Source organism: Echeneis naucrates, chromosome 14, assembly GCF_900963305.1.
Source record: "Echeneis naucrates chromosome 14, fEcheNa1.1, whole genome shotgun sequence".
Taxonomy (NCBI): domain Eukaryota; kingdom Metazoa; phylum Chordata; class Actinopteri; order Carangiformes; family Echeneidae; genus Echeneis; species Echeneis naucrates.
The window spans coordinates 2,361,580-2,389,542 of NC_042524.1; the positions used below are offsets into that span (position 1 = coordinate 2,361,580).

Here is a 27,963-nt window from a genome sequence, read left to right on the forward strand (position 1 = left end):
CAGCGTTTGGTTACTTCTCTGTTCTTTTTAATATAAAACCTTAATTTGAACATATAAACTCTTTAACTTTGATTCCACGACAGCGAGCTCTGTAATGTTTTTTTTTTTTTTCAGTTATTGTAAAATACTGCACAAAGAGAAAACAGGTTTGGTGGATTCAGGCGAAGAGTCTGCAGCATGTTCACTGAACAGCAGCGGCACCTTTCACACATAAACACACGACCCCAAATGTGACACATTGCTGGTTTTGTTGTGTATATTTGTGCAGGCTGTTTCTGTTTCCATTCATGCTCAGTGTGCAGTGACAGAAATCGCTCAGATGGGTCAAAGAAATGAGTCTCGTTGTTGTGGGCTTTAATATCATACACTGAAACTGTGTTTTTCTATCCACCTTTAAAGGTATTGACAGGCTTTTCTCCTCCTTCCCTCAGTCACTGTGGTCCAGTTTTTGTTTTTGTGTGTTATTTTCCTTCAGTTTGTGCTTCTCGCTCCATCTTTTGTACTTGGCTCTGCTCTTCTTGTAGCCGAACCTGGCTATGTCCACCATGAACACCCAGGCCAGGCCGTACATGGCCACGCCGCCGAGCTTCATTATCAGCGAGGTCCTGGGAGAAGTGAGCTCGCAGTAAAACATCACGGTGCCGACTCCCAGGCGCACGACGGCGAACAGCAAGATGAAAAGCAGGTCGACCACGTCGCCCAGCCAGCTGTCGTACAGGCCCAGCTGACGGAGGAACCAGCGGGTCTGCAGCAGGGGGTTGGTGAGCTCGCTGCCGAAGACCACCCCGCAGGTCTCGCAGGCCGACACCCCCATGAACAGCGCCAGCAGGATGCCCAGGATGCTGGCGGCGTGGTGGGCCATCATGACGGGGCCCTCCGTGCGATAACACACACACCAGCCGACGTCGAAGAAGAAGTAGCCGAGGCAGACGGCCAAGGCGAAGATCTGCAGCTCAGTGTTCTCTGTACCTGGAACAGAAAGTTTTCAGCCATAAATCTAATTCCTTTTGTACCGCAAGGAATTCAACTACAGGCACTGAAGCTGCCCTGACAGAGTTTATGTTGTTATTACTCTTTTCTTCGTGCTTCCATCTGCGGCCCTTCACTGACCTGCATGTGTGAGGGGCCAGGGTCCGTCTATGAAGACAACGTAGGCCGTCAGCAGCACAATGACGACCCCGTGACACAGAGTGACCAGACGGCAGCTCCACTCGGGCCCCCGCCGGCTGAATGTGCAGCAGAACAGCAGGTAGAGGCCAAGCCAGCCCACCAGGCTGCAGAGCACCTCCAGCACCGGCATGGCAGTCTGCAGACATCACACATCACCTTGATATCCTCAGAGCTCTTTGCTCTAGTTTTTAACGTTGATGCATATTTGATAGAACCATATCAATATACTAATCATTTTTTATTATTATTATTATTGATGATTTGCTGGGAGATAAATGACTTAATATAACTCAGTACCAGTGGATAGTTTTGACTTAATATCTGTGTTATGTTTTTATTTACTGTATTATTATTTGCCTGAGATTTAAAGTAAAAAAAAAAAAAAAAAGAAGAAGAAACAAAACAATCACTGATAAAATCAGTAAGAAAGATGAATTTCAAAAAAAGAATCACATTTTAATACACAACAGTCATACTGAAGTTTTAATTTGGGTAAATAATCCAATAAAAACTTTTTTTTTATCAAATTTGGGAATGCAGGTTTTATTTGGTTTTGAGTTGCTGTTAATTTTGTCCCAGTGATTTATAGTGTGTGACAAAGGAAGCGCTCTGCACTCACATATTTTGGATTACCACAACGCCTCCTCTTCTCTGTTGTCCTCTGATTCAGGACACATGGAGAAAATGACTCCAGTGATCGTACACACATCGGCCTCCATCATTGTTTACCTTCCATAACAAGGCAAAAAAAAAAAAAAAAAAACTCCACCAAAGCTCAACACATTTTAAATAAACACATGTTCAGTCTGTTAAGTTGGCAGAGATGCCATTTACCGGCTACGATAGACTGGGTCGATTGGATCCTGTATCCCTTCCCCCTGGACCTCAGACCTGATCCTCTTAGGGGATTACAGTCTCTACTTCTCTGCAGATACCTGCTTTTAGACGGGACGGCCGATACGAGGCTGCAGCTGTATCAGAACCAAATAAAGAAAACAAGATAAATGAAGTTGGAGCCCTTAATATCAGTCCTCGTGTCTTTGCATTGACCATAAGTACAAGTCAGGATTTCACAATCCTCCTTTTCACTTGAAAGGCCTGAGATAATGCTGATAATAACTGCTGCCGCCTTCAGCAGTGTAATAGTGATTACATTTGCCTTTATTTTGTTCAAGACAATGAAATGCATTACAGAGGAGAGAAAAGGTTAAAACAAATCCTGCAAATGTGCAGAAAGTGCAGCAAAGAAACCGAAATTATAATGAAATCTGGCTGGCACTGATTTAACCAAATCTTCTTTGGAGTAAATCCATTTAAATTTAAATGCAAAAGTAATTTTTGTTATTTTTTGTTATGTCAGTGTTCCTCCCTGCACGTTTGTGTGTCTGTGTATTTGTACATGTGATGTATAAACATATATTCACAGTTTGCACAGACTCGGCATACTGATTTGTGAAAGACATATATGTGAGATTGAATCTTTGCGGTGGATTTCCCTCCTCTCTGCTCCTACAGGTTAATAATCTGTAGGTTGGATCTTCACTTCACAGTCCTGAATCTTTAATCCAATTCCTCTAATCTGCCACCAGAGCAGATTATTGGCCACCCATGGACACGTAAATCTGTACACTCCATCAAATTGGTTCTTTTCTGTTATATAATGAATAAAAAGATGCACTTCTGAGTGGAGATGTGTGGATAAAGGTTCATCCCCAAATATTCCATACACAGCCGTACGGTTACAAAAAAGAGGGCACTAAATACTACACCTTTATATCACAACCACGATGGCAGCTAAACGAGGAACAGTAAACATGAAATGTAACAAAATAAGAATAAAAAAATGATTCTAGGGGAAAAAATTGATGTAATTTCAGATGTGAACAAAAGATAATGTATATCAATATAAGTAAACAAATAAAAAGCTGTAATTCAAAAAGATAAAATATAAATTATGTTAAAATTTGTCGTCTAATTGTCACCTGATTATCAGGTCGTCCCTCCGGACGGCAGGCGGCGCAATGTTGGATCTAAAAGAAACACCCGACCGGAAACAGTAGAAGAAGAATGAGTCTCTTTTCTGTTTTCACTTCCGGTGTGAAGAAACTTTCAGAGTAAAAAAGAAGAAAACACGTGATAATGACATTGAAATGTATTTCTGATTTATTTGGTTCATCGCAGATAATGTTTTTTGTTTTATATTCAGCCTAAAACACGTAAAAACACTCGGATCTAACCGGAAGTGAAGGTATGTTCAATGTTAACGGATACGGGTGAGGAAAAAGAAACTGGATTTACATTACGGACAATTTAAACTTCAACTAGATGCTGTAAAAATGGTTTGTCTTATTTTAATGTATTTTACACATGAAACAAGTCATTTAGACTCTCTCTCTATTTCGGCTACAAGCAGACAAGTAGATCTAATTTATTTTGTCGGATAACAAGAAAATACAACCGTTGTAGTGTTTGTTATTCTGTTAGCTTTAGCTAATATTAACGCGTTAAATAAATAAACAAGTTAAATGAAGATTTGCTCTTTATATTAAGCTGTATGCAAAATTTATCCGGACACTGCTAGTGTCTTAAAAATCCACCAATATTATATGTTTAGTTTTCAAACGATGATAAATTTCATTCAAAGACTGACGATGTTCGTTAAAACCAAAGCTTAGATATTAACAAATAAGTTTCTGGTTTCTTCATTTAAAAATCCCGTCACGTTTGAATTTTTCACATTTTCTTATTAAATTCTACAGGTGAGATCAGACTGTAGTGAAATTTATTCTTATATATTTTAGGTTACAGTCATGAAAATAACCTTTCAAATAAAATGAAATGTTTGTTGATGTGTGATCTATTTATTCTAACTACAGTAACAAAGCTGCGTTGTCATTATTACCAAAACATACAGAATAATTTGTGGCATTCCCTCCCTAATAATTACAAATAACATGCATGACCGTTGAAATTGTAACTGGCTCTAATAAAAGCAGGAAGCAGCAGGAAAAGGGTTCTTACATCTGTGAGTCTGTCTTTTTGAAGGTTTCAGTAAATGAATCTATTGAACTTTAATCATCCTCCTCTCTTGTGTCTCCCTACAGAATGGCTTCTCTCTGTGTGCGGCTGTGCTCTCGACACATCAGGTCCGGCCTTCAGGTTTCTTCTTATGGCACTCACAGTAAAGCATCCAGGCCGCAGGAGAAAAGCTCCAGTGGTCCGGTGTTTCAGTACGTCGGCCAGCACAGAAAGCCCAGCCACAAAGTGTTTGTGTGGGGCTTCAGCTTCACTGGTGCTCTGGGCATCCCCAGCTTTGTGGTGCCGGACAGCGGCAGGAAGAAGCCCCGCAAATACCAGCTCACTCCTTATCGCCTGGAGACAGCAGAGCAGGTGAAGTCATCAGGCTGTGTTTCATCCTTAATGCATCTACTGCAACAGAATATACTTTAAATAAATAAATATTGGTACGATACATAGTGTGCCAGTATTGTGTCTTAAATCCAATTTGGCTCAGGATGACTTATTGAGGTTTTAATATTGCATTCAGTCAGTTTCACAGTAAAGAAATGAAGTATTGTAGCAGCTGTCTCAGTTATTGCAGCATTGCTGGAGTGAAAGTGCCAAACTAAATTTTGTTTCATTCTCATGTGCAATGAAAACAATAAACGGTACTCTACTGATGAGCCGTAATCAATTTGCCTTTTTAATAATTAACAAAAAGAAAACATTGCAAGATGGGCTGTTTAAAATTTCATGTCAATTGCGATTCAATCTACAATGAATTGAATATGTTGGTTTAAGTATCTGAAATGTTTTCAGAGATAATGTGCATGGATTAAATCATTCTTAAATATTGGGTTACTAATATTATTAACATTCATGAGTTCATTCGTGAGTTCAAGTTGTGTAACATCTGTTACACAACCTGAACTCACGCTGTATTTCTACTCAACCAGCTCCAGTCATTTTCCAAAGGGGTTAATTACAAAGACACAGGATTAATATTTTATCTCCTATCTTCCCATTTAAGTGTCCCCGTCTGGCTCAGTTATCAGATCTGACTCACCAACTGTTTTACAGCACACGTTGGAAACACATGATCACATCTGATGGGTTTGATCTCTGTTCCGAGGTCTCTCTCACACCAACCTTTTTATGAGCAGTCGGGGACTGTTGGGTCAGTTTGTGAGGCTGAACTCTTCTCCTGTTGTAGATCTCCTCTGCTGCTTGTGGTTACGGCTTCACTCTCATCGCCTCCTCCACCAAAGATGTGTCCAAGCTGTGGGGCATGGGCCTGAACAAGGACTCTCAGCTGGGCTTCCAGCGCACCCAGCACAGCCGCCGTAAGGACAGCCACAAATGCTGCTGCTTAGAGGAAATTATTCTGAGATTTAGCTCAGCTTGATTAGGAAAAGTCAACTGACTGACACTCTCACCTAATTAAAGCTGCATGTGTCAGCATTTCTCATTAAACAATTCATCTCTCCTGCTCACATTAGCAAAATAGATAAATACAAAAATACACCTCTGAAGTCCGAACTGTATAAAAATTAAATTCTGCGTTTTGAGATTTTATTTCTATTTGAATCAGTCAGCATAAAAATTTTGTGCCATTATTTGGCTAAATCTTTATTTCTTTAAAATTTTCTGGTGTACTAGCAGAAGTCTTTTCTGGATATCATCAGTGGATTTTGGCTCATAAAACTTTGACTGTAAATGGCAACACTGTAAAGCCACTGCGTCTTCAGCCATCAGCTCTCGTAATCACAGAAAATATTGCTTTATTTGTGAGAAATTATCCTGAAAAGGAGAGACAAAATATTTACTGGTGAAATGTAACGATCAAATTGATTGGTTGCAGTCGGGCCCTGATGAAGCATTTTATCTTGATTATTGCTCTTAAATTGTAGATCCAATGAGATCAGCATCATGTGTCTCTTTGTCTTGTTGGCTGTTTGCCTTATAAAAACTAAAACTAACTAAAAACTAACTTTTTGGTTAAATATTGTTTTTGGGAGCTAAAATCCATAAATATGAGATAAAATGTGTTCACTGTATCTCAGAATGTCCCATTTTTAAGATTTAGCAGATGTCTGTAACATCAGACCTGACTTGTTTGCCCCTCTCTGCAGATCAGAGTTATGACTACGTCTTGGAGCCGTCCCCGGTGGCTCTGCCGCTCGTCGAGCCGCTGCAGACCAGAGTGGTTCAGGTTTCGTGTGGCCGAGCTCACTCTCTGGTGCTCACGGATAAAGAAGGAGGTAAAAGGCTTCTTTTTTCTGCAGAAAGGCCATCTAAGAGAAGACGTCACAGCCGAGTGTTCTTCAGAGCTCGTAGGAAGAGAAGGAACCAGTAACATCCTCCACCTCCTGCTGACAGTTCATGATAAACAGGCAGCTGCTCAACTAGAACATCTAGTTAATTAGCATCCAGATTCTGCTGCTGATTTTGATTTGATTAAACTTTTTGAGTTTTCATAATGATTCGGACTGTGTACAGAGTCCATGGAAAGCACCGAATTGAGCTGAATAAAATCAATTAATACAGTTAATATGACCAAAAGTCACTGTGATAACGAGCCGCTTTGTTTTTCTCTCCCAAGTTTTCAGTATGGGCAACAACGCCTACGGCCAGTGTGGGAGGAAGATCGTGGACGATGAAGTCTACAGGTGAGGCTGAATGCTTTTGATAAAGCTCCAGTTTGTTACAACAAGGCTCTTATTTTGGTACATTCTGTTTTATCAACCTTGGGACATCCAACCAGACAAATGAGCAGCTCAAACAGATTATCTAAACCACTTTATTTGGAGAACAGGGCATAATGTCCCTCATTGTGCAGACGTACAGTCGATCACAGACATGACTCATTAAATTAGCACTGAAATTTTAGATGTTTCATTTGACAAAACTGTAGGGAAATAAAATGTTTCTGAGATAGTTGAGAAAATATCAGATGCTGCTCGATAAAGCTTTGTGTCGTGAATCAGGAGTGGCGTGGTCAAAGTGTTAGTCTTTCCCTTTTCATTTCTCCTCTAAATAGGTTTCACCAATCTGACGGTTTGTTTACAACCTCAGAGATTTGGGATTGTTTATTCATCTGTACATGCTGCACTTTGGTTTCCCAGATCTTAATGAGTACAGTGTTGATATTATTGATAGTGAGTTGTTGGCCGCACAAAGCTGGAAGTACCTGAATAAATCTCTTTTATGATTTGTTTATTCTCCATAAAAATCCCGTTCTATTGTTGTTCGATCTCGTTTCAGCTCGGAAAGTTATCGTGGATTTGATTCAAACCTGAATTTAGCAGTTGAATTCAGCACTGAGGTTCATTTCTGACCTTCACTTCACTTCACTGTTCCCAAAGCTGGAACTGAGACGTGCCGCTCATCTGTCAGGCCTTTGAACTGGATATATTGTCTTTGTGTGTCTCTCTGGGGACACTCTGCTGTCCTCCAGTGATGGATCGCTCATTTTTCTGTCTCCTGTTCAAACAGTGGCAGTCACATCATTCACAAGATAGAAGGCTTCAGCAGCCGGGTCACCCAGGTGAGTCTGAACACTGATCACAGACGGCTCCTGCTGTTCTACCATCAGTCTCACTTTCCTCTCATTTAGCTTTCTTCTCCAATCACTCAGTCCGTATTTAAATTTCACACATCAGATCAACTCAACTTTTTTAATTGAAGAAACAAATAGTTCACATTAATGAGAGTAAGGTGAGTAAAGGTGAGCTGGTTTAGAAGCTTCGACTTTTAGCTGAGATGGCTGTTTGTTCTTGACTGTACTGAGGTCCAACACGCACAGCCTGATACGAAGAGCGGCGGTTAGAACCTTATTAGTCATTATTGAAGCGTAGAACTTTATTTGTAACTACGATACAGAGCGTGGAAGGCACAGCATGAGAGTACAGGACGGACATGAAGCCAATCACGTTCACATTTAACGTCACAATGACCAGATGGGGGGCTTTTTCAGGTAGAGGTGAAGTCTGACGGGCGTCTCCTCTCTTCCAGGTGGCTTGTGGGCAGGACCACAGCCTCTTCCTCACCGAGACAGGAAAAGTGTTTGCGTGTGGATGGGGCGCTGATGGACAGACGGGTCAGTTAACTTTCTCAGATGGTCCCTTTGTGACTTCAGTAATATGGATTCATTCGTTGGGATTCGACTTTTGAAGAGTCTTCTGTAATTTATTCTGTCAATATAGTTAAAGAACTGGAAGGTTGGAGTTCTACCTGTTGGTTTAGGTTTCCAGTCATGATGATTAAAATATGTCCTTTTTGTTCCAGGTGATAAACAAAAACAGTTTATTTGACCTTTGACCTGTTGAACTCTGTTGTTGCTTCGTGTGTTTTCTGGAAGCCTGGCTGCAACTCGATGAAGATAACTTTTAACTTTCACGTCCTCTGCAGGTCTGGGCCACCACAGCATCAGCTCGGCTCCCGTGGAGCTGGGGGGGGATCTGTCGGGCGTGGAGGTGCAGCAGGTCAGCACGTACGGAGACTGCAGCCTGGCTGTTTCCAGAGACGGACAGCTCTTCGGCTGGGGCAACTCCGAATATCTGCAGCTGGCCTCAGTCACCGAAGCCACTCAGGTGGGGAGAGCGTCTGAAATGTTTTCATGTCTTTAGTTTTACATTGATGGTTCTGTTGTCTGAAGAGGACTGACAGAACCCGTCGGTCTCGCCCCTCTTTCTAAATTTGATCCTGCAGTTTTGCAAACTTTAAAACTGCACAATGTTCTAACTTTAAAATCCTTCAGTTTCATATCCTCCCAGATATTCTCAGTCTGCTCCATATGTGGGCGGCTGTTCATTAAAATGTCCCCCAAGAGTAAGAAAAGGTTCACAGCAAGTTCACTGATTTAAAATCTGCCAACCGGCAGACGTTTTGGTGTCAGAACATTATTACGGCTGGATGGTTGTGGTTGGACGGCTTCAGGGAGAAGTTTTTATTGAAATGTAGAAACTGTCAGGCCAGAAAAATAAAAAGTATCGTCAATCATTTCACATTTCAAACATGAAGACTTTAGGCTTTGTTCAGGGTGGCTGTTTATTGCTGTTACATATTTACTGATTATTCCATTCCTTCAGTTTAAGGCATTTATTATGTAAAAAAACAGCTTTCCTTCATTTGTGATTGTGAACATGAGGAAAACAGCCTACTTATAAAAACCTGTATAAAGTACGAGCTGTTCTTTCATCACTAAATTCATATTTCTCCTCTCAGCTCAGCTCTCCTCGCCGTGTCCCCCTGAAAGGCTGCGGGAAGGTTGTTCAGGCCGCATGTGGAGGAACGCAGGTGGCCGTCATCAACGGTCAGTTTGCATAAAGGCACCTGAAAACTGTTTGTGTAAACGAATATTGCCAGCGAGAGCTGCGGTGGCTTCATTGAGCGGCTCTTTGGAATAAAGAGGAGCTGCCTGACCGGTTTTAGAGGCGTGAATCCTCCTCCTGCCTCACGGTGGCATCACAGATCACAAGACTGTGTGTTTGGCTCATTTTCCTTTTCAGTACTAAGACAGGAATGTCACCAACTCTTTTAGGTTTCCAGACTTGCTGCTTCAAATGAGCACTGAACTTCTGTGCAGTTGTTGAAGAGACTATTTTAAAACAAAACAACAAATCGTGCCTCAGAGCTGGAAACCTTCAGCCACTGTTGGTATTAAACCAAATGAGTCTGTCACACAGCAGAGTGAAGTTACAGGAGATGGAATAACAGAATTCATCACATATTCAACCCACGAGGTTGAAAGTTGAACAAGTATTTGAACAAACATTAAATGGATGATCATGAAATGAATCCAAGTAACTGACTTCAGTTTACAACCAAACTTCATTACTGTAGCTGCACTTCACATTCAGTCCTAAATCCGGTTTGTTTCTTAATATCTTCAGCTTTTGTTTCACATAAACATCAGCCTGAGTGCAGCTCTGTGCCTCTGGATGTTTTCAGACAAAGGAGAGGTGTTTGTGTGGGGATATGGCATCCTTGGAAAAGGCCCAAAGCTCTCAGAATCCTCAGCCCCGGAGATGATTCCCCCGACGCTGTTTGGACGCACAGAGTTTAACCCGTCGGTCTCTGTCTCCAGGATCCGGTGTGGCCTCAACCACTTCGCTGCAGTAACAGGTAAGACTGTTTAGAACGGATCATGACTATATCTGCGTTTATCTGAAGCTCTGCTTCATGATGCTCGATGAGCAGTGCACCACTTTTCTGCTTTCAGACTTTTTTTTTTTTCCCTTTTCCATGAAGATTGAAAAATAAAACTCATAAAACAAAAAGTCTCATCCAGTCCGAGGAGCTAAAAGTGAGGTGCAGGCGTCTGGGGAGGCAGTCTGCTGTCGAGTCAGGTCATTTAGGCTCTTTATGGCGCTGCACAAAAAAGTCAATTTTTCATCTGGACTGAAAGGAAGTGCTCAGCCTTTCATAGAGCGGATGATGCGAACAGACAGGGATCTGCTGAAAAGCCTCCAGAGCCGGTTTTTATTAGTCACACCACTCAAGGAGCCAACAGCACGAAAACTCCGGACAGAAGTGTTTATTCTTTGCACCTCCAATAACAACCATCACATTCGTCTTGTGACTCTCACTGAATCTATTTATAAATATATATATTATCTGTTGTCACTTTAATATATTCGGAATGTTTTTATGTGACTGTGTTGTTACTTTTACTTTCTGGAGGAAATCTATCTAAACATGCAATAATGTGGGGCAGAACACTTGAAGAAGTGATGATTTGGACCATTAGCAGTCTTCCTAGCTACTTTTCCTTTTAATGGATAATGCTTTGTCAGTTAGCCTAGCTTAGCATGAAGACTGGAAACGACACCCACCTTCCAGTTTGTACCCGTCAGAAATAATTCAAGATGAAAATCAGATCATTTCCTTGTTTGGTAAAGACATGCAATTTTTTTTTCTTGTGATGTTGGATTGTGCCAAAATTGAGACTTCAAAGTATTTGGAAAGCTGCTTTTGGTTTGGCATTGAATTTAGGTTGCTGTTGTTGTTGTTATTGAGTTATTTTTTATTATTTTGTGTGTGACTCATCCTGCTAAAAGGTAGAAGCGGTTTGAGGCCGCAGCTGCTCTGTGCGGAGGCTCAGCGGGCGCTCAGGCTCACAGCGTGCTGACGGTTTGATGGTTGCTTTGCAGATCGAGGCGAGCTCTTCGTCTGGGGGAAGAATGTGAGAGGCTGTTTGGGCATCGGCAGAAAAGAGGACCAGTACTTCCCGTGGAGAGTAAGGCAACACTGATTCAATATTAGTCAAACGTCCACATTCCTTTTCGTTTCACAGCCGGCCTGTAGGTCCGTGTTCCTTCGTAGTCCAGAACCACCTTCCTGCAGATTATTGCTCAGGATGGAGAAAAGTGCGTTTGAGGTTGTTAAGTTCTCTCCAGACTGACATGAGTCCCTTGAAGGTGTTCCCTCCAGACACTTTCAGGGATCTTTCCTTCTGTCATCGGTGCGGTCTCCTCTAAACCTCCTTTCTGTCTGCCATCTTCTCCCAGGTGACCGTGCCGGGTCAGGTGGTAGACGTAGCCTGCGGCGTCGACCACATGGTGGCGTTGGTCAAGTCCCTCCTCTGAGCGCACAAATGGCTCCCACCCGTCCTCTCCTCGCTGACCATCCCCCAGCTGCTCTCCACAGGTGACGGACCCTCATGTTCCTCCGTCCTGCGGGGACGTCAAGTGGTCGATTCTGCAGCCGAAACCGCTGATGAAGGTCCCGCAGGACGGACGTTTTTAATGGAACTCCTGCTGAAACCATCGATTCAAATCACCGCAGAGCTGCAGCCTCTTCGGCGTGACGAGCTGCTCAATAACCGGACGTCTCTGCGTGTTGTCGGGCAAAATGAGACATCCGAAGACGTCAGCTTGAGTTTTCAGTGTCTGCTCACAATCAGAAGGTTAACGTGGAGTGAACAGGGCGGCGCGGTGGACAAGCGGTGAGCGCTGTTGCCTCACAGGAAGCTTTGAGTTCTGGATTTGAACCTGGTTGGAGTTTGTATTTGCTCACATGGACTCCCTGGACATCAGATTCATTGGTGACTCTCAATTTCCTGAAGTCGATTTAAACAAAAAGCCAAAACTACTTGAACGAAACCAACGCTGAGTTTCCTCTCAGGTCGTTAACTCTGTACAATTACATTTGTTTCACCACCGCGCAGAGAAGAACGAAAAAACTTATGATTCACGGTGGAATCAACAAACTCTTCGCTGTGGCACTTTAAATCTGTGGAACCGCAGACTGTTTGGAAAGTCGCTGATAGGAACTGATAGGAATCCACACAGAATCGCTCGTCCCACAGCCGACTGCAGAGGTGAAGCCCGTGTCATCAATAGCGTGCTCGGCGTGCATATAAAAGGTTAATGGGAGCCAAAGAAAACTGCAGAAAACTGGCTGGAAGGATCAGACTGCTCCGACATTTACTGCAGAATAATTCAAAGGCAAAGAGAAAGTTGCTGAAGGCAGAACTTGTTTACAGTTTCATATCTGGATTTTTTTTTTGAGGATTAACCTTTTTCCACCCAGAGCGCTAGTTGGAATACATTAAATTGAATATATTTATTTACCACAAAAGTTATGAAATAATAAATACTGAGTCAAGTTTGACTCCAAAAACTGTAAATATGGAAGATGACAGTGACTTCTCCGCTCTGCTCAGAGATACAGGAGATGAAGAAATAAATTCTCCGTAAGAGACGATGAATACGTCGTGACATCTGGACGGCGACCAGATTCGAGCTAATTTGTTGCAGTGCAGCTCATCAGAGTGATGAAGTTAAAAAAGGGAGAAACTTCGGCTGCAGTCTGAGGAGGGAATTATTCAGCATTTTGCAGCCCGAATGCACAGACAGCGTTTTGTCTTTCAAGATAAGGACACGGCCAAACGAATTTGGCTCCGTCCTGGTGGAGCTTTGCTCACTGAAGCTCCTTAAAGCGGCAGTAAAAATGTAGCCGGTGCAGTTTTAGAAAAACACTTGAACTTAATGTCCAGTTTGTGCGTTTCGTCAGAGCTGTGCAGGTTCGCTGCCCATCCAGAAACACAAAGTAGAAAAGAGTTTGAAAGGCTGAATTATCTTTACACTCCTGACTGTGAAGGCGTTGTTTTGGTGTCCTGCGTTTGTGTACTTTCAATTTGCACGCAAGAAAACCAGAAAATCTGCCTCAAATTTGTCTCAGCTTAAACGTGAACTTTACGAAATAAATAGCATCAAACCTCAATAAATAGAATGTAAATACATGTTTTAATTTTCATTTTTGCGTCTTCTGGAAGGTTGAAACGACGCCATTTTGGTTTTAATCAGGAAATACACCTTCATTTGCTTTCTCCTTTTAAATTTGGAGCCACGTTTGCCTGCTGTGGCGTTTTATCGGCGCTCGTCGAGATCAGACGGATACATAAAGTGTGAATTCTGTGGGCTTCTTCTTTCAGTCGGAGTTGATATGCAGACCATGTGATTCGGAGTGAACGCTCCAGAGAGCGCCTGGTCCTGTCAAACTACTGACTTCAAGGTCAAGAGGGAACTCTCGTGCTCGGTGATGAAAGTGCAACGACCTTTTAATACCCAGAAATCTTTTGATCTCAGTTAGCTGAATGTTATGAGGAAAACATTTGCTGCTGCTGCTGCTGCTGTCGTCGTTGTTGTTGTTGTTGTTGTTGTTGTTGTCGTCGTTGTTATCTCAGTCTTGTAGCTCAACTCGTGATTTAGCTAGCAAAGACCTTTTTTCTGACAAACCAGTGAGCCGCAGAGTTGAAGCGCAGGCAGATTATGTAAGAAGAAAGACGATCATGAGGGGAAACACTAACATACCACGTCTGCTCCTTTCACCTCGCTCTGCAGAGAGCGTTTCTGCAGCTGCAGCGGCCTGAAGTGAGCCGAACGCCTGGCGGTTCTCCGCTCTGTTTACTCGGGTCAAATAATCCACTGGACTGGGCCCGAGGATGTGGAGTCCAGTCCGGCAGTGGAGAGACAGACAGAAGGGCAGGTGTTATCAGGAAGCTGCAGTTCGGCTGCTCATCGTGGAAACACTGAACAGGAGACCGTTTTGGTCCCGTGAGAAAGTGCAGAATGGAAAAACTCAGTTTGAGCAGAAGCTCGAGGATTGTCGTCGATATCATCAGCGCAGATCGGCCTTTTCTCTGTTCGTGTTGCTGTTTCCCTGAAATTCGGCCTTTCGACTGCTTTACGGGTTCATTTCAAACGATCGTCTTTATGTGAGCTCTGAGTGGAAATTCTGAAAGTCTGCCTCCAAAAACGAATTCTCCCACACGCCGAATTTCAGTTTTAACCATTTCTTTACATTTAATGTTTGTTTTTTTCATTGACTTTTTTCTTTTCGCTGCCTGTTGCTTTGATGTTGTTGGTGGACGTCGCTGCTGCTTGGCAGGTCATTACGGACAGATGATGTTTCTCATGCAATTTGTGTTGCGTTTTTGCTTTTTTCTTCCCAGTTGTTGTCCTGTTCCCTCGTCTCACTTCACTGTGTACGGCTGACCATATTTTGTAGTCACTCATTTATTATATTTTCAGACTGTTTTCAAAGAGCAGCGAGTCTGACCAGAGTGAGATAACTAATTATTGTGAGATGATTAAAAACCGAACATGAATCAAGCTCCCAAAAAAAAAAAAAAAGCCTGTTTATTTTTTTTTTTTATTTTTTCCACACAAGAAGCTCCAAATGAAAAGCTTTGAACATTTTCTTTGAAATGGAATCAGAAGAAATGTTGCCTTCCTCGTGTATTAACACTGATAAATACAGTTTCTGCTAATCAAGACCGATCAGAAGAAAGGTTGCTGTTAGGTGCAGAAAAAAACAAAAAGAAGAGACCAACAGAAATCTTTCTCAGGTAAATACCCTCCCCGTTTTCACGTGGTGACAGAGGCCTGTGGGGGCGGGCCCTGCGTTAAAGTGCAGACTGGGGCAGCTTCAGGACCTAAAATGGGCTCGTGCACGTTTTGTGCCGTCATTGTGGGAGTTCATTGTCAAAGTGGCTCAGTCGTTTATTACCGCTGCAGATGATTTTATCATCGGGGCTTCACACTGTGAGCAACGCCGTCAGGCCCGTTAGTCCGGAGAAGCTGGACTGCACTATGTGGATTTCACTTCTGTGTGTGTGCAGATTAAACCGACACACAACACGTGTACTTTTCCAGCTGTGCACAGAGGCAGGCTAGCTGTTTTATGCTAAAATATGCTAATCCCCTGCTGGCTGCAGACATGAGTCTGCATCAATCCTCCATTTTAGTCCCGATCACAAATTTAACATTCCTCCGACTCGCTGCAGTCGAGCCAATAATATCGCTGCTGATGGTAAATTTATCAGCAGAGCAGCAAATATGAATTAATTCCTTTATCAATTCTGCATTTGGCAGAAAAAGTACAATGTGCTGAACAATATTCATCTGAATTGGTGAACAAACTGATACAAACATTTTGTATCGATTGGCACATCAGCCTTATGCTGAAACGATTTATAAGGTAATTAACATTTTACTTTTTGGTCTTTAACATTTTGATATCGATGCATACTGATATTAGTTTAGAACAGACTCACTTTAGAGAAACGTCTTTTGGAGTGATCAATGCGAAATAAGACCAAGAATCTAAAGCAGCGCTCGTGTTCGTTCCAACTAGAAATGTTTTTGATTCTCGGTGTGGCTGATCTGTATGTGGTTGCTAATGTGCTAACAGTGCGATGCTACATTTTATAAAAGCAGCTTTAGTGTCAATAATCTTCGAGTTGGCAGGTTCAACAGCTAAAGAACACTGAAAGGGGCTGACGGGGAAATTAGTTGGCAACATTTGGTGATAAAAGTCAAATTTAAGTCACATTAATTCATTTTCTTTCAAATTACAGTGTCGAGTAGGAAATGCCAAAATGTGGTTTTAAACTCTAAAAGCAGTTTTGATGGTTAAATGAAACATCTAATTTGTCAGGAATTAATAAATTTTTCTTGAACAAATGAAGGAATCTAAACTCTGCTGGCTGTGATTTTTTTTTTTTTTTTTTTTTTGGACCAGGCTGCTCACAGTGTGAACGGATGAAACTTGATTCCTCAACATCTCCGATTAACTTCATGTTTCATCAAACTGGGCAGCTGAAAATTTACATCGAAGTCTGAAAGGACTCCAACAGTCAGATCATCGATTTCATCTAATGAAAGCAAAAAACACCAAACAAACTATCATCGCTGAAATTGTCTCCTTCAATTGCACATGTAAAGTATTCTGACAAAGGCATTAGTTTAGGCATTCAAACATCTTGGCACAGAAAAAAATGACCTTTGGGAAAAACAACAACAAACAAACAAACAAACAAAAAAAAAGGACAGTTTGATATATACTGATATAATATTTTTTCGTTTTTGAGAGTACATTCGTCATCCTTCCATGAGAGGAATTATGTAGCTTGTACAGTTTACGGAGCGGGAAGAAGCAGCTTCAGAGCGGCAGTGGGGGGAAAAGGAAGGGGAACAAAAAAAACAAAACTAAACCATCAAGTAACAAAAGGCCTCCTAACGCACCGCCGGCCGGCCCACAGGAGTCCGCTGATAAGCTCTTGGCACTTTTCGGACATGAATGTTTGAACGAAATGACTTTTTTTTTGGAAAACTTTTTGCGTTTTCCTTTCACTGTGCCGAGCTCTCGGTCCGCAGAGCTCCGATCACACTTTGGATGTTTTCTTCAGGAACCTGGAGGAGACACAAGCAGCACAGTGAGGCTGCGACCGACGCCCGACTTCTTTTTATTATCATCCGTTAATTTGTCAGACATTTTGTTTTGGGCCAGCAGAGATCTAAAACTATAAATAATAATATTTCCTGTGATAAAATGGAATTACAGCTTTAAAAGGACCAGGCGGTTCTTACCAGCGCGTGGTCGAACTTGAAGGTACTAATGTAATAAGCTGGAATGTCAGCTGTTGCCAAAGGTTCTGCTATCTGAGCCACGATGCCACACTCATCTGCAGAAACACACACACACAAAAAAAAAAACAAACAACAAAAGGCTGCTGATGTGAGTCATTCCCTCTCTCACTGGCTGTTTAATGTGCGTTTTCCATCTTGAGTTTGGACTGGAAGACGCTGAAGCTCTGATCCAGAAGGCTTTTGTTTCTTCCAGTCAGGTTAGATTTTGTGTTTTATGTATCGTTTGAACATGTTCGGAGGCAAATGACAATAAAATGGCATTTTAAAAAATTCCTCATGACTCGTTTAATTTGATGCTAACTGCAGCAGATGAAGTCATTGTTCTGTACGTGGGCTGGAGGCTGCAGCAGAGCTGAAAGCTGCTGATGAGGCTCAGCTTGAGAAAAAGCAGCTGTGCTGTCGATCTTATCTAATAATTCAGATTGTATAATGTACACTGTCTAACCTCTGATGTGTTGTATCACCAACTAACTTCCTGCAAAGACGAGAAACAAGGAGAACTGCTGCTTACCGAATCCTAAAGGTTGACCTCCGATACGAACCATTTTCCAAAGTTCCCCAGAAGCACTGGTGAAGAGGACGTTGTTAGGAAACCTTGAAGAGAGGAAAAAAAAAAAGATTCAAGTAAAAGACGCAGTAAATGAATGTTGTTGTTTGAGACAGACATTCTCCTAAACACTGAATTCACTTCGGTAGATAAACGTGCAGCACAAACTTTTTAAAGTCTGCAAAATGTTTTTATTTTATTTTTGACTTGTCATCTTCAGCTTCAGCTTCAGCTTTGATCCCAAAGTGATGTTGCTGCTTTCTAAAGGCCGCTCAAAACAAGATGACTTAAATTTCTGGCTGCAGATAAAAAAAAAAAAAAAAAAAAACTAACTGAAGATATAAACCAAGAATGTCTCCTTCCTCCTTCTGTGAAGTGTGAAACATTTATGGGAAATTGTCACCTTTCAGTGTTTGACTTAGTTTGAAGCTCTTCTTCGTTGTGCCACAGTTACACAGCAGGCGGAGTCCCGCTTCCAACCTGCTGCACCAAATAAGACCGCCGTCGTAAAAAGCGGAATAAAATGGGTGACCTATCCCTTTAAGGCGACACGGCGCCGCTTACATAAAACGTGGGAACGAGGCCGACCTACATGCTGCACCAAGAAAACATGAACTTTGGAGAAAAGAGAAGGGAAAAAAAAAAAAACATCAAGAAAGTTTGGTCCAATTATTAATTTACCTTCCTGATGGCTTTAAGTCATCAGTGACCCATTTAAGAGAAACCTCACTTATGAATGGACGCCGTGCTAATAAGCGCAGCAGCCACATGGGATCAGCGTCTACTCGGGTTTTGTTCGAGGCTTCCTGATTAATTAGAGTCTACTGTGAAACAAATGGGGGTGTGGGGGGGCACAGTGGAGAATGAATGAGTCAGACTGAAGTACGTCGTACATACCAACTGCTCTGATATTGCTTAGCAACAAACTAATCATTCCCTCATAGAAAAATCAGACATTACACCTCGGCCGGAGGGAAGCAGCATGTTGAAAGACTGTTGTTGTTGTTGTTGTTGTTATCGTAATTGTCGTACCACAGGTGTTTCTGCTGTGCTACCTTTGAGTCGTCTGCTCGTCCATGACCAGCGAGATGTAGCCCTCGATCAGGGAGAAGGAGAAGAAGCGGATGTGGCTGGAGTCGTCGCCAGACGCTCCGGGCTCTTTCGGTCTGGAGGAGGAAAAAAATTACGACTGGGATGAAATGAGGAGTCACATTTAAATTTCATACATTTTCATTTTCAGCCATTTCATCAAGAGAGCTAAGAGTTTGTGCTGGCTGCCCCGGATTTCTTTATTTACACCGCTGATATGAACGCTGTGTGGGCTTCTCCTTGCATGCTTTTCTATTTCTGTTGATGTGGGTGCAGCAGGGCGAGGTGCTAAAGGGTGAGGCCGAGATCGATAACACGACAACAGCAACAGCTTGTCAAACAGAGAAATGCTTCTCCTGGAGTCCCTGCTGCTGCGGCTGTTGTTGTTGTTGTTGTTGTTGTTGCACGACCCGACGCAGATGGTTTGGATTTTCATTTCTTTTCATGCGAGTTAGACGACGAAAGGAGGCAAATAATAAACAATGTTGACGAAGCTGGTTCACATTTTCCAACCATTTTGGGGTTTTGTATCATGACAGGTTTTATTGTAAAATTTTGTTCTGTGATGTTTGCAAAATGAAAAAAATAAATAAATCACCAGACAGAAAGAACACGACGCAGAGCTGTAACCGTAAAATGTCCAGCTATAACGGCGGCAAATTTTAACAAAACGTCACTTCGTCTCAGATAAACGCAGATTGATCCAGTTTTGCAGTTCAATGAATTTTGCGTTGGAAAAGGTCTGAGTCATTTTCTGGGAACCACAAATGTCTGTAAACAGCATTATTGTAATTTATATAAAGTAGCCACCGGAGCCCTGCTGCTAATGAGGCTAAAAGGCACTTTGGTCCAAACACAGTTAATTACTGAAACACAAAAATCCAATCGGACTCTCTGAGAGTCCAAAAGTTTTCTTATTATTCTGATCTACGCCCCATTTTGAGCTCAAACAGGTAAAAGAAGTCAGTCAGTTCAGAGGTGTGCGTAACGCGGCGGCCACATTTAAACAGTGGAGGCTGATTCTTACCCTCCAGAGTAAAACATGACGTCCATGAGCAGCGTGGCCACAGAGGGGAGCGTGTCGGGGTCCAGGCTGGTAACACAGAACATGTTGCTGGGACTAGACAACGGGTGGATGATGGGACGGGGCACTGAAACACACCGACAGCTGGTTAACTGCTGTGTCAAAGGTCGAGAACAAAGTTTGGAGCTCCGAAAATAATCCTCAGAGTTCGGAAGCAGCTAAGGAACAGCAAACTCCACAAACACCTCCAAAACCTTTTTTTTTTTTTTTTTAAACAAAATTATTTCTTCATTTCAAATTATTGGACCATACAGGAACGTAAGTTAAACCAAACACAGTGTTTTAATTGATCTAATATTTAAAAATGTGGTGACTTTCATGCCGTTTGATAAACTTATGCTCACTTGCAGACCATCAGGAGATGTTAGCTGGTCCGTCATCATTACAGGGTTAGGGTTAGCTGAAAATAGAAGCTCTGGCCTCTAAGCAAAACAAACACACACAAGTAAATATTTTACACCTACCAAGTTTTGGTTTCACAAATCCATTGGTGATGCCCAGATTGTGCGCGGCTACGGTCTCCCCGTTGACAACCCGAAGCAGAGTGAACTCGGAAGACAGCGTGTGCATGACCATCGGCAGGTCTCGCTCTCGAACCTGATGAGAAAAAACAAAACTAGATTTTGTTTGAAATTGCAAAAAAAAAAAAGAAAAAGAAAAGAATGACTGATTGATATTCTGCCCAACGCGCCACATCGAGTTTAAGGGAAGCTTGTTTTGTAAGTTTTGTCAAGGTGAAGGAAATAAAAGCGAATGTGTGTGTTTCTTCACGTCGGGGTTGTTTAAAGTCAGACACTGTTTACTGCGGCCTGCAGCTGATGGAGAGCTGAGCCCTCAGGGTCACATCTCTGTTCGCCACAACAGCACAAAGACTGAAAAAGACCATCTGAGCCGGGCAGCCGAACCCAGCAGGACTGATTTCAGTGTGTGAGCCTGAACACATTAGAGCAGCAACACACACACAGAAGAGGAAAATTAATCTTTTCAAAGGAAAAGAAAAAGATACAGTAAAATACAAACTGAACCAACGAGGACCACCATCCATTGTTCTTCATCTGCTCCTTATAAAACCACTGTGGTAGTTTGATGCAGCAGATTTTAATGTGTCGTCGATACGAGAAGGAACTGAAGGTCAAAAGGTCAGAGAGATTCAGGGAGCATGGGGGGGGGTCACGTTAAAACTGCCGTTAATGCTGGAGGACTGCAGTAAAGATTTTTGATGTGATTGTGATGCAGCTGGCTCCCTGCTGACGGAGCTGACGGAGCTCAGATATTGACAGCAGATTCATTTTGACTCGAATCAATAGATGAAGCTCCGTGTTGTTTCTCTAAGAACATATTGTGCCTGATCCAAAGGCGATCTGTGCAGCTGTGGAAGTGCATTCACCTCAAAGGATCAGAGCGTTTCTGCATGAAGGGTGACAGTTTTTTACTTGGATTGAATTTCTGAGTGTGTGTGTGTGTGTGTGTGTGTGTGTGTGAGAGCCTCAGTCTGGATACTTATGGCTCCGTCAAAATGAGTGCATCTATCATCCGGGTCAGGCTTTACTGCTTTATGTAACACAAAAGATCCTAACAGCATAAAAATAAAACCAAAATATAAATAAATAAATAAATCAAACACACATCTAAAGCCGGTCCGCTCTGAGATTCTGTAACAACCCGACACAGTGTGAGTGCGAGACGACCGGTTTCATCTGATGGGTCGAAGATCAGGATTGTGGGTCGGCGCCGCTGATCTCAGGCGGGACAGGAAGCGGGGCCTGAGTTTGATACCTGGAATTCCAGAAAGAGGCTGAGCTGCTGATCCCGTTTATGTAACAGATTACCAGCATCGACACGGGGTTTGTTTTTTTTTTTATCCCATTTTCATAAACATACCAGAGCTGTTCAGCAGACCTTGTTTTTTCACCGGCAAGGAAACGCACAAAAAAAAAAAAAAAAAAAGGGACTGCCGGTGTCCCTAAACCAAAGGAAGGGGCGGCGTATATTCCAAGGTTATTGCTTTTTCACGTCTGGATTGAATGTGAACAAGCTGCACAGTGTGGCTGGCAGCTCTCCAGGCTCTGAAACAGATCTGATCTGATTACTGACAGATCGGTGATCAACTTGATCTATTTGTTCATGATTTAAATGTTGTGTGACACTGAAGATGATCTTCAATCCCTAAATGTAAAGCTTCAGACTTTATGCTCTCTCTCCTACACTGAACTCGAGCTTCACATTAAAAGCCTCCAAACAGGGTGACTTATTATTAAACTGTCTCAATAAAATTTCGTCACTTCTTCCAGAATAATCACTGAACACACAAAAGTTTCCAGTCAACAAACTTTGTGTTACAGCTGTAGTGGGATTTTCATCTACTTCTAAATATTTGTTTCTCTTGAAGTCCAATGAAATGTGATTTTAATATCTTGAGTTGAGGCTTTTTCTGAAGGAGATTCATGTTTGTATAAAGAAATTTGAAGTCTGCAGGACATGAAGAGAACGAAGAAATGTGTTTCCTGACTCACCAGAATGAAGTCCGTCTGATAGGTGGACAGCATGAAAACGGAAATGTTGTGGTCGGCCAGCGGAGCGATGACTGATTTGGCGATCTTGGTGACTCCGATTGGCTGTGAATTGGAGGTGTTGCCGCCCCCCGACACCACGTTGAGCGCCAACCATGTGGCCTCTGCGACGCTGATGTGCTCCGACTGCGGCAGCTCTGAGAGAGGACAGAGAAACAGTTGGATTTATAATAATTCATGAAACTATTCCAGTTTCCTGGAAAAAGGTGACGGCAGAGTAACGACTGTTCCTCATTGTTCTTGTGAAATACTTCCTGATTTTCATTCTGTGCTGTGCTGTTCTGTTTCTGATGCTGGAATTATGGGAAGTAATATGTCCGCAGCACATGTGAGAGTCAGAGACGGAGGCCCTGACAAAAGTTTGGTTTTGTTACATCATCATGTCAGAGTGTGAGAGTTCTGGCTTTTTGACCGATAATTCGCCTGCATGAGCGGCGACTGTTGACGGACACCTAAAACGCCTCATCACTTAGTCTGCGGTTTTAAATGACAAATTATCGGGGGAGTCGGTGCAGAGAGAGCACAGACATTTTCCCTCTTTGAAGACCGGAATACAGAATGAATGAAACTGATTGAGGTGCAACAATTTGGTGATTAATTCAACATGATTGAAGGAATTTAACCTGCAACACCCGACACAATCAAACAATCAAAGCAGTTTCAGTTGTTTTTCCAAGTTAAAATCTAAAATATATGTCGATAGATGAAATGTGTTTCATATCAACATCTTATCAGCCAACTCAATCTACAAATATTCTATTAAATTCGCAGGCCTGATAGTATCATGAACACATGAATCATATTTAATGTATCTGAAGGCCCTTTTTGAAGTTTCTTCACGGCTTCTTGAGCTTCACGGACTCGTTTCAGTAGAAAACACGCTGAGACTCAGTGACCAGGACAAAATACCTGAGCCAGTTATGCAACCAACAGCCTGCGGTCTCCAGGGTAACCAAAGAGGGTCACCCTGGAAAAGGGTGTGTAATGACACGGCCTCGCTCGCTCAGCCAACCACAAGACACAGCGAGCGGCAGCTTGGCCTCGCGTCCATAATGACAAAGTGTGCTCAAACATTGGCAGCCGAAGCGACGTGGCGCTGGAGAGACTCCTGAGTTTGCACAATGTGATCCGTCCCCGCTGCCCGATCTATGGTTGCCACAGCGACTTTAAAGATCCACAGAGCGAGGCCCCACCTTTAAAGCCCTCCTCGTCCACGATGATGGTGTAGTCCTCCGGGGTCTCTGTCAAACTGAAGAACTTGCATCTGAGGGGGAGGGTGAGAGAAAAGAACAAAAACAAATATAAACAGAGCTGGACAAAATCGGATTCATGTCTCCGTTCAGTTCAGTCTGAAGAATCCAGGAGGCAGATTCATGTTAAGGGAAACGACAAGGAGACAGTGTCTTCCATATCATTTCATATCACAGATCTGCCTCCAACAATTTTAAACACACAACAGGACGACTTAGATTTACCTCCATAACGGTTCAACAACATTAATGTCAACAAAGAGATTGTGTTTAAACCGCCAGGTCAGAAAAGCTGCTGTGGTCAGATCTGATCTGGGATCACATCGATCCTGATTCTGCTTTTGTTTACTCAACATTTAAAGTTTGATTTTAAGGTTGTTGGGGTTTTTGTTTTTTTTTTTGGAAACAGACAAGAAATGTGGGAGAAGTCCAGCCCGGTCAGCATCGAGCCTGTGAGCTGATACTCGGGGCACAGTGTGCCCATATGGTGCTCCCTCCAACCACTGAACCACCAGAACGCCCCCAGGTTGGATTATTCAGAAAATAATGATGTCAGCACTAAAACAGTCTAACATTCACAGTAATACCCCAAAATGAAATGATATGATGACAATACAACAGTTTAGTTATAACGCATTTTTCATATCACTCTGACACTTTGATGACAATAAAACAAACGACTCACAATATTAATCATTAATCAAAGATTAAACACATTTTTGAAGACGCTCAATAAAAAGAACTTTTTGAAGAGCTTTCTTCCAAACCAGCGTCGTCGTCGTTTGTCTGAAAGCGTAAAGACTAAATCCTCCAAACAGTGGAGGACGTGGTCGGAAAGATCGGCTTGAAATCACGTCCTGCACAAAGGAAAGCGCCGCTCTGGAAAAACACCACGCACAACACTCCTGTGATAATCTCATTCTTTACAGGCCAGCCGCCCGATGCTCGCACTTCATATTTGGCTGAAAGGTGTGAACTGCAGCGGGGGAACAACAGAGAGGCTCTCGGCCTCGCTCGCTATGGAAACAGCAGCGTTTTCTCTTAGAAATAAATGAGCTGTCAAGTGTCACTTTGGCCGTGCGCTGTGTAGACGATGAGCGCCGGACTCTTTCCTTTTTTAAATTTCTGTCCTCTCTGGGCAGAAAATTGTGATTGGGTCATCACCAGCGTCTGCCGAATGACTTACTTCATTCTTTGACAGCATTTGTCTACATCAACAATGAAACAGCAAATCGCTGCAGAGATTTAGTGTGTTACCTGAGTGATCACTGAGGGAGTGGGGGGGTGCTGAAGGTTGAGCCTGCACCATTACACCAGGGGAGTATTTGGAAGCTCATAAGGTAAAATAATGTAAAATCATCAGTATGTCACACAAAAATGAGAAGAATCACAGCAAACTGTCTGAAACAATCTGATGACGGAAATATCTGTTGAAGGATGAAACACATTGAGCACCAAAAAGATTTACTGAAGAGTAAACAAGCTTCTAATGCTTCTGATCAGACATGTTACTGTACTCTATCCTGATTGGGTGCTATAGTCTGTCAATCAGCCAGTAGCCACGCCTCCTAATCAATCCCCTGGTTTATGGTCTATTTTCCTCTAAATGAGACAATCATTTAAAAAAAAAAATGGACATCATGTTTCATTGAAGAGAAACTCCAGACTGAGACCATAAACTCATCAGGAAAACGTTTACTGAGCTGATAAATCAGGTAAGAATCAGGGACATTTTCACATTCACTTCAACACAGTCTGACTCATCAACCATTCGTATTCACTTATTGAAATGTAATTGGGGCTCGCACTAAACAGGCCTTTTCTTTTAGGTCTAGACGGATTTGAATAATGCACTTGGACATTTTGCAGCTATGATTATATTTTGATTAACGAGTGCAATTTGAACACCGAACACTTTGGCATCTACTCCCATGAAAAAAAAAAACAAAAAATGACATCTGTGTCAGTCCGGTGATGGTGTTAATACACACGAAATGTGAATTTCAATTTTATGCATAAAGGTAAACTTGGCTTCACTGGGAGGTGTCAGATACTTAACCATCGTCGTAGTTCTAACGAAGCGCTGTGATTAAAGAGGACAGCGTTCAGTCGAGGAGGACGCCTGAACTTTAGAGCTGCTGTTTAAACGACAGAAAGCGGAGCCATGTAAGGGACACTTGTGTGATGCAGTCAAATGATATGAAGTTATGTAATCATTAATGAATGGCTGCCATGACCACGCCAACATGCGGCCCCACACAAGGTGCAGCGTTTCACGTTTTCAGCTAAAAGCCGAGCCTGCTGGGAAGATTTGACGAAGCCTCTCAGGGAACGACATGATTCATCCCATCAGAGAGAAGGAGCTTTTTCATTTGTCTCTCCCACTTCCGTCTCAGAATTTCCTCACATTTCCAGCTTCCAAGTCTGACCTGATGCTGACATTGATAGTGTTTGACTGCTGTGAGCATCACAAGCCTCGGAGGTGGTGGTGGGGGGTTTCACCAAACAACAAATCCAACACAAGAAACTGACGTTACAGGAAGTACTGAGTCCAGAAAATATCCAGAAAAAACCCCACAACTTTTTCTGTTTCACTACTGAAGACACAAACAGTAAATGTGCATCTGGTGTAAAAACAAGTCCTTGAATGCATCATTGAAGAATTAGCTGCTCTTTGTTACAAGATGAAGACTGAATGCCTGAAACAGGTTTCACTGATGTGATGGTGATCTCTTTACATGAACTATCACTATTCAGGTCTTCATGTCAGATGATTACATAAAAGCATCTTGTAACTGCCTCACAAAGAACACACACAAAGAGCTTTTTTAGTAGTTTAAGCTGCTCGTAATTGACAATGACAAAAGCTGCAGCAGCGTGCGTGACAACCAAGCCGGCTTTAAAAACAAAAACCACATTTATCATGTTTACTTCCTCACTTCCATCAACACAGTACGTTCTGTTTGAGACAAATATCATGAAGCCAGAAGCTGCTTTAAAAAAAGAAACCGGATGACGTAGATAGAGACCCATAAAGCGGAGAATCTGTGAGGAGGCCTGAAACGGCAGATTCATCCTTCACCTTCAATCTGCTAACTAATCCACAGCAACTTTCTTTTTTCTTCCACATTTAAATGACCAAAGATTCAACAACATGCACCCACAGAGAGGACGCTCATTAGTTAAACCCAGAGGGGTGATGTTGATTAAATCATGTAATCTGTGTTTTATCAGTAACTTCTCCCCCCTCAGACCTGATTACCCATCTGCTGCCACACTGAAGGCTCATGACTGACTGAGCCTGCCGTGAAGTGAAGTCACATCAACACACTGCATAATAATAACAATAAAACAACAAGGCCTGTTGTTGTGGCGCTGCCTATTTAAATTAAAGTTTCTCCAGGCCCTCATAAGTTTGTCTGATTTGGTTATAATATTACAGACAGAGGCACAAACACACACACACACACACACACATATATATATATATAAATATAAATATGTACACACCAGCTGGCGTCGACTCAGCTACAAAATGACACTACACAACAAGGACAGGCCTGGAAACTGGTAGGGACCGACACACACACAAAGATAACACCTGAATCCGCAGGAACACACACAAAAAAAAACAAAAAAAAACCACACACACAGTTTGCTGTATTGTTCCGACAGTAAACACATCACACACACGACACTGAGGATTTCCACACTTAGACCGGTCCGTGAAGTTACCCACCTTGTTTTGGAGGCCAAGAAGGCGAGTTTGATTAATCCGTGAGTGCAGACCTGGATCCCGTCTTTCTCTATACTGGCCACTTTCAGGCTGTGCTCTAAAATATGAAGCTCCATCTTTTACGTCTTCTCATTTGAGGAGCGACTGTAATGTAAAAAAAACAAACAAAAAAAAAAAACAACCCAAAACAACAACAAAAAAACAAACAAAACAAAACAACAAAAACCTGGAGATACTTTCAAATAAGATGCATAAATAAATAAATACACACCAGCGTGCGCGGCTGCACAAACACACACACACAGGGGTGTGTATATATATATAAATATAAATGTATATATACACACTCACGCGCACGCACGCACAGAGACACGCACACGGCAGACTGAGGCGTTTTAAATAGAGACAGAAAGAAAGAAGGAGGAATAAAGAAAGCAAAGAGGAAAGAACCGGACCTGCTGTCAAACCTGCACGGGAACCACACACACGTCCGGCCGGAGGATTTTCACAGTAAAAGCCCGCAGCATGAGCCCACTCCCTCTGATAAAAACTGTTGACCAAAAAAAAAAAAAAAAAAAA

The 27,963-nt window shown here is 42.4% G+C and overlaps 3 protein-coding genes across 4 annotated transcripts; 1 reads left to right on the forward strand and 2 right to left on the reverse strand.

The window, feature by feature from the left end:
- Positions 1-427: 427 nt before the first annotated feature.
- Positions 428-1,300, reverse strand: tlcd5b (TLC domain containing 5b). The gene is made up of 2 exons (XM_029519280.1): positions 1,111-1,300; positions 428-969 (listed from the first exon to the last, which is right to left on the reverse strand). Exons 1-2 carry the CDS (start codon positions 1,298-1,300, stop codon positions 428-430), a joined length of 732 nt encoding a protein of 243 aa, XP_029375140.1.
- Positions 1,301-3,292: 1,992 nt separating this feature from the next.
- rcc1l (RCC1 like) lies at positions 3,293-17,370 on the forward strand. Its single transcript, XM_029519307.1, has 12 exons — positions 3,293-3,418; positions 4,275-4,560; positions 5,384-5,513; positions 6,303-6,431; positions 6,773-6,839; positions 7,666-7,717; positions 8,185-8,269; positions 8,581-8,762; positions 9,397-9,484; positions 10,123-10,296; positions 11,325-11,410; positions 11,682-17,370. Exons 2-12 carry the CDS (start codon positions 4,276-4,278, stop codon positions 11,757-11,759), a joined length of 1,356 nt encoding a protein of 451 aa, XP_029375167.1. The 5' UTR covers positions 3,293-3,418; position 4,275; the 3' UTR covers positions 11,760-17,370.
- castor2 (cytosolic arginine sensor for mTORC1 subunit 2) lies at positions 16,153-27,869 on the reverse strand. 2 transcript variants are annotated; one of them, XM_029519308.1, is made up of 10 exons: positions 27,840-27,869; positions 27,388-27,528; positions 23,592-23,662; positions 22,342-22,535; positions 20,293-20,425; positions 19,772-19,895; positions 18,711-18,821; positions 17,620-17,702; positions 17,049-17,143; positions 16,153-16,871 (listed from the first exon to the last, which is right to left on the reverse strand). In XM_029519308.1, the coding sequence occupies exons 2-10, from the start codon at positions 27,498-27,500 to the stop codon at positions 16,809-16,811; spliced, it is 987 nt and encodes a 328-aa protein (XP_029375168.1). In that variant the 5' UTR covers positions 27,501-27,528; positions 27,840-27,869; the 3' UTR covers positions 16,153-16,808. The 2 variants fall into 2 exon arrangements, with proteins under 2 accessions (XP_029375168.1, XP_029375169.1); XM_029519309.1 differs by lacking the exon at positions 27,840-27,869 and having other exon boundaries at positions 27,388-27,541.
- Positions 27,870-27,963: the final 94 nt, after the last annotated feature.

What these genes read in the sequence shown, in the direction of transcription:
- tlcd5b (XM_029519280.1), bottom strand. Translation starts at nt 1,300, where the DNA reads ATGCCGGTGCTGGAGGTGCTCTGCAGCCTGGTGGGCTGGCTTGGCCTC. An exon ending in CTGGCCCCTCACACATGCAG is followed by an intron (nt 970 to 1,110) that starts GTCAGTGAAGGG and finishes TTTCTGTTCCAG; the next exon opens with GTACAGAGAACACTGAGCTG.
- rcc1l (XM_029519307.1), top strand. Translation starts at nt 4,276, where the DNA reads ATGGCTTCTCTCTGTGTGCGGCTGTGCTCTCGACACATCAGGTCCGGC. An exon ending in CAGTCACCGAAGCCACTCAG is followed by an intron (nt 8,763 to 9,396) that starts GTGGGGAGAGCG and finishes TTCTCCTCTCAG; the next exon opens with CTCAGCTCTCCTCGCCGTGT. An exon ending in CCACTTCGCTGCAGTAACAG is followed by an intron (nt 10,297 to 11,324) that starts GTAAGACTGTTT and finishes GTTGCTTTGCAG; the next exon opens with ATCGAGGCGAGCTCTTCGTC.
- castor2 (XM_029519308.1), bottom strand. Translation starts at nt 27,500, where the DNA reads ATGGAGCTTCATATTTTAGAGCACAGCCTGAAAGTGGCCAGTATAGAG. An exon ending in GTCATGTTTTACTCTGGAGG is followed by an intron (nt 18,822 to 19,771) that starts GTAAGAATCAGC and finishes TTCCTCCTCCAG; the next exon opens with ACCGAAAGAGCCCGGAGCGT. An exon ending in TCAAGTTCGACCACGCGCTG is followed by an intron (nt 16,872 to 17,048) that starts GTAAGAACCGCC and finishes TGTCTCCTCCAG; the next exon opens with GTTCCTGAAGAAAACATCCA.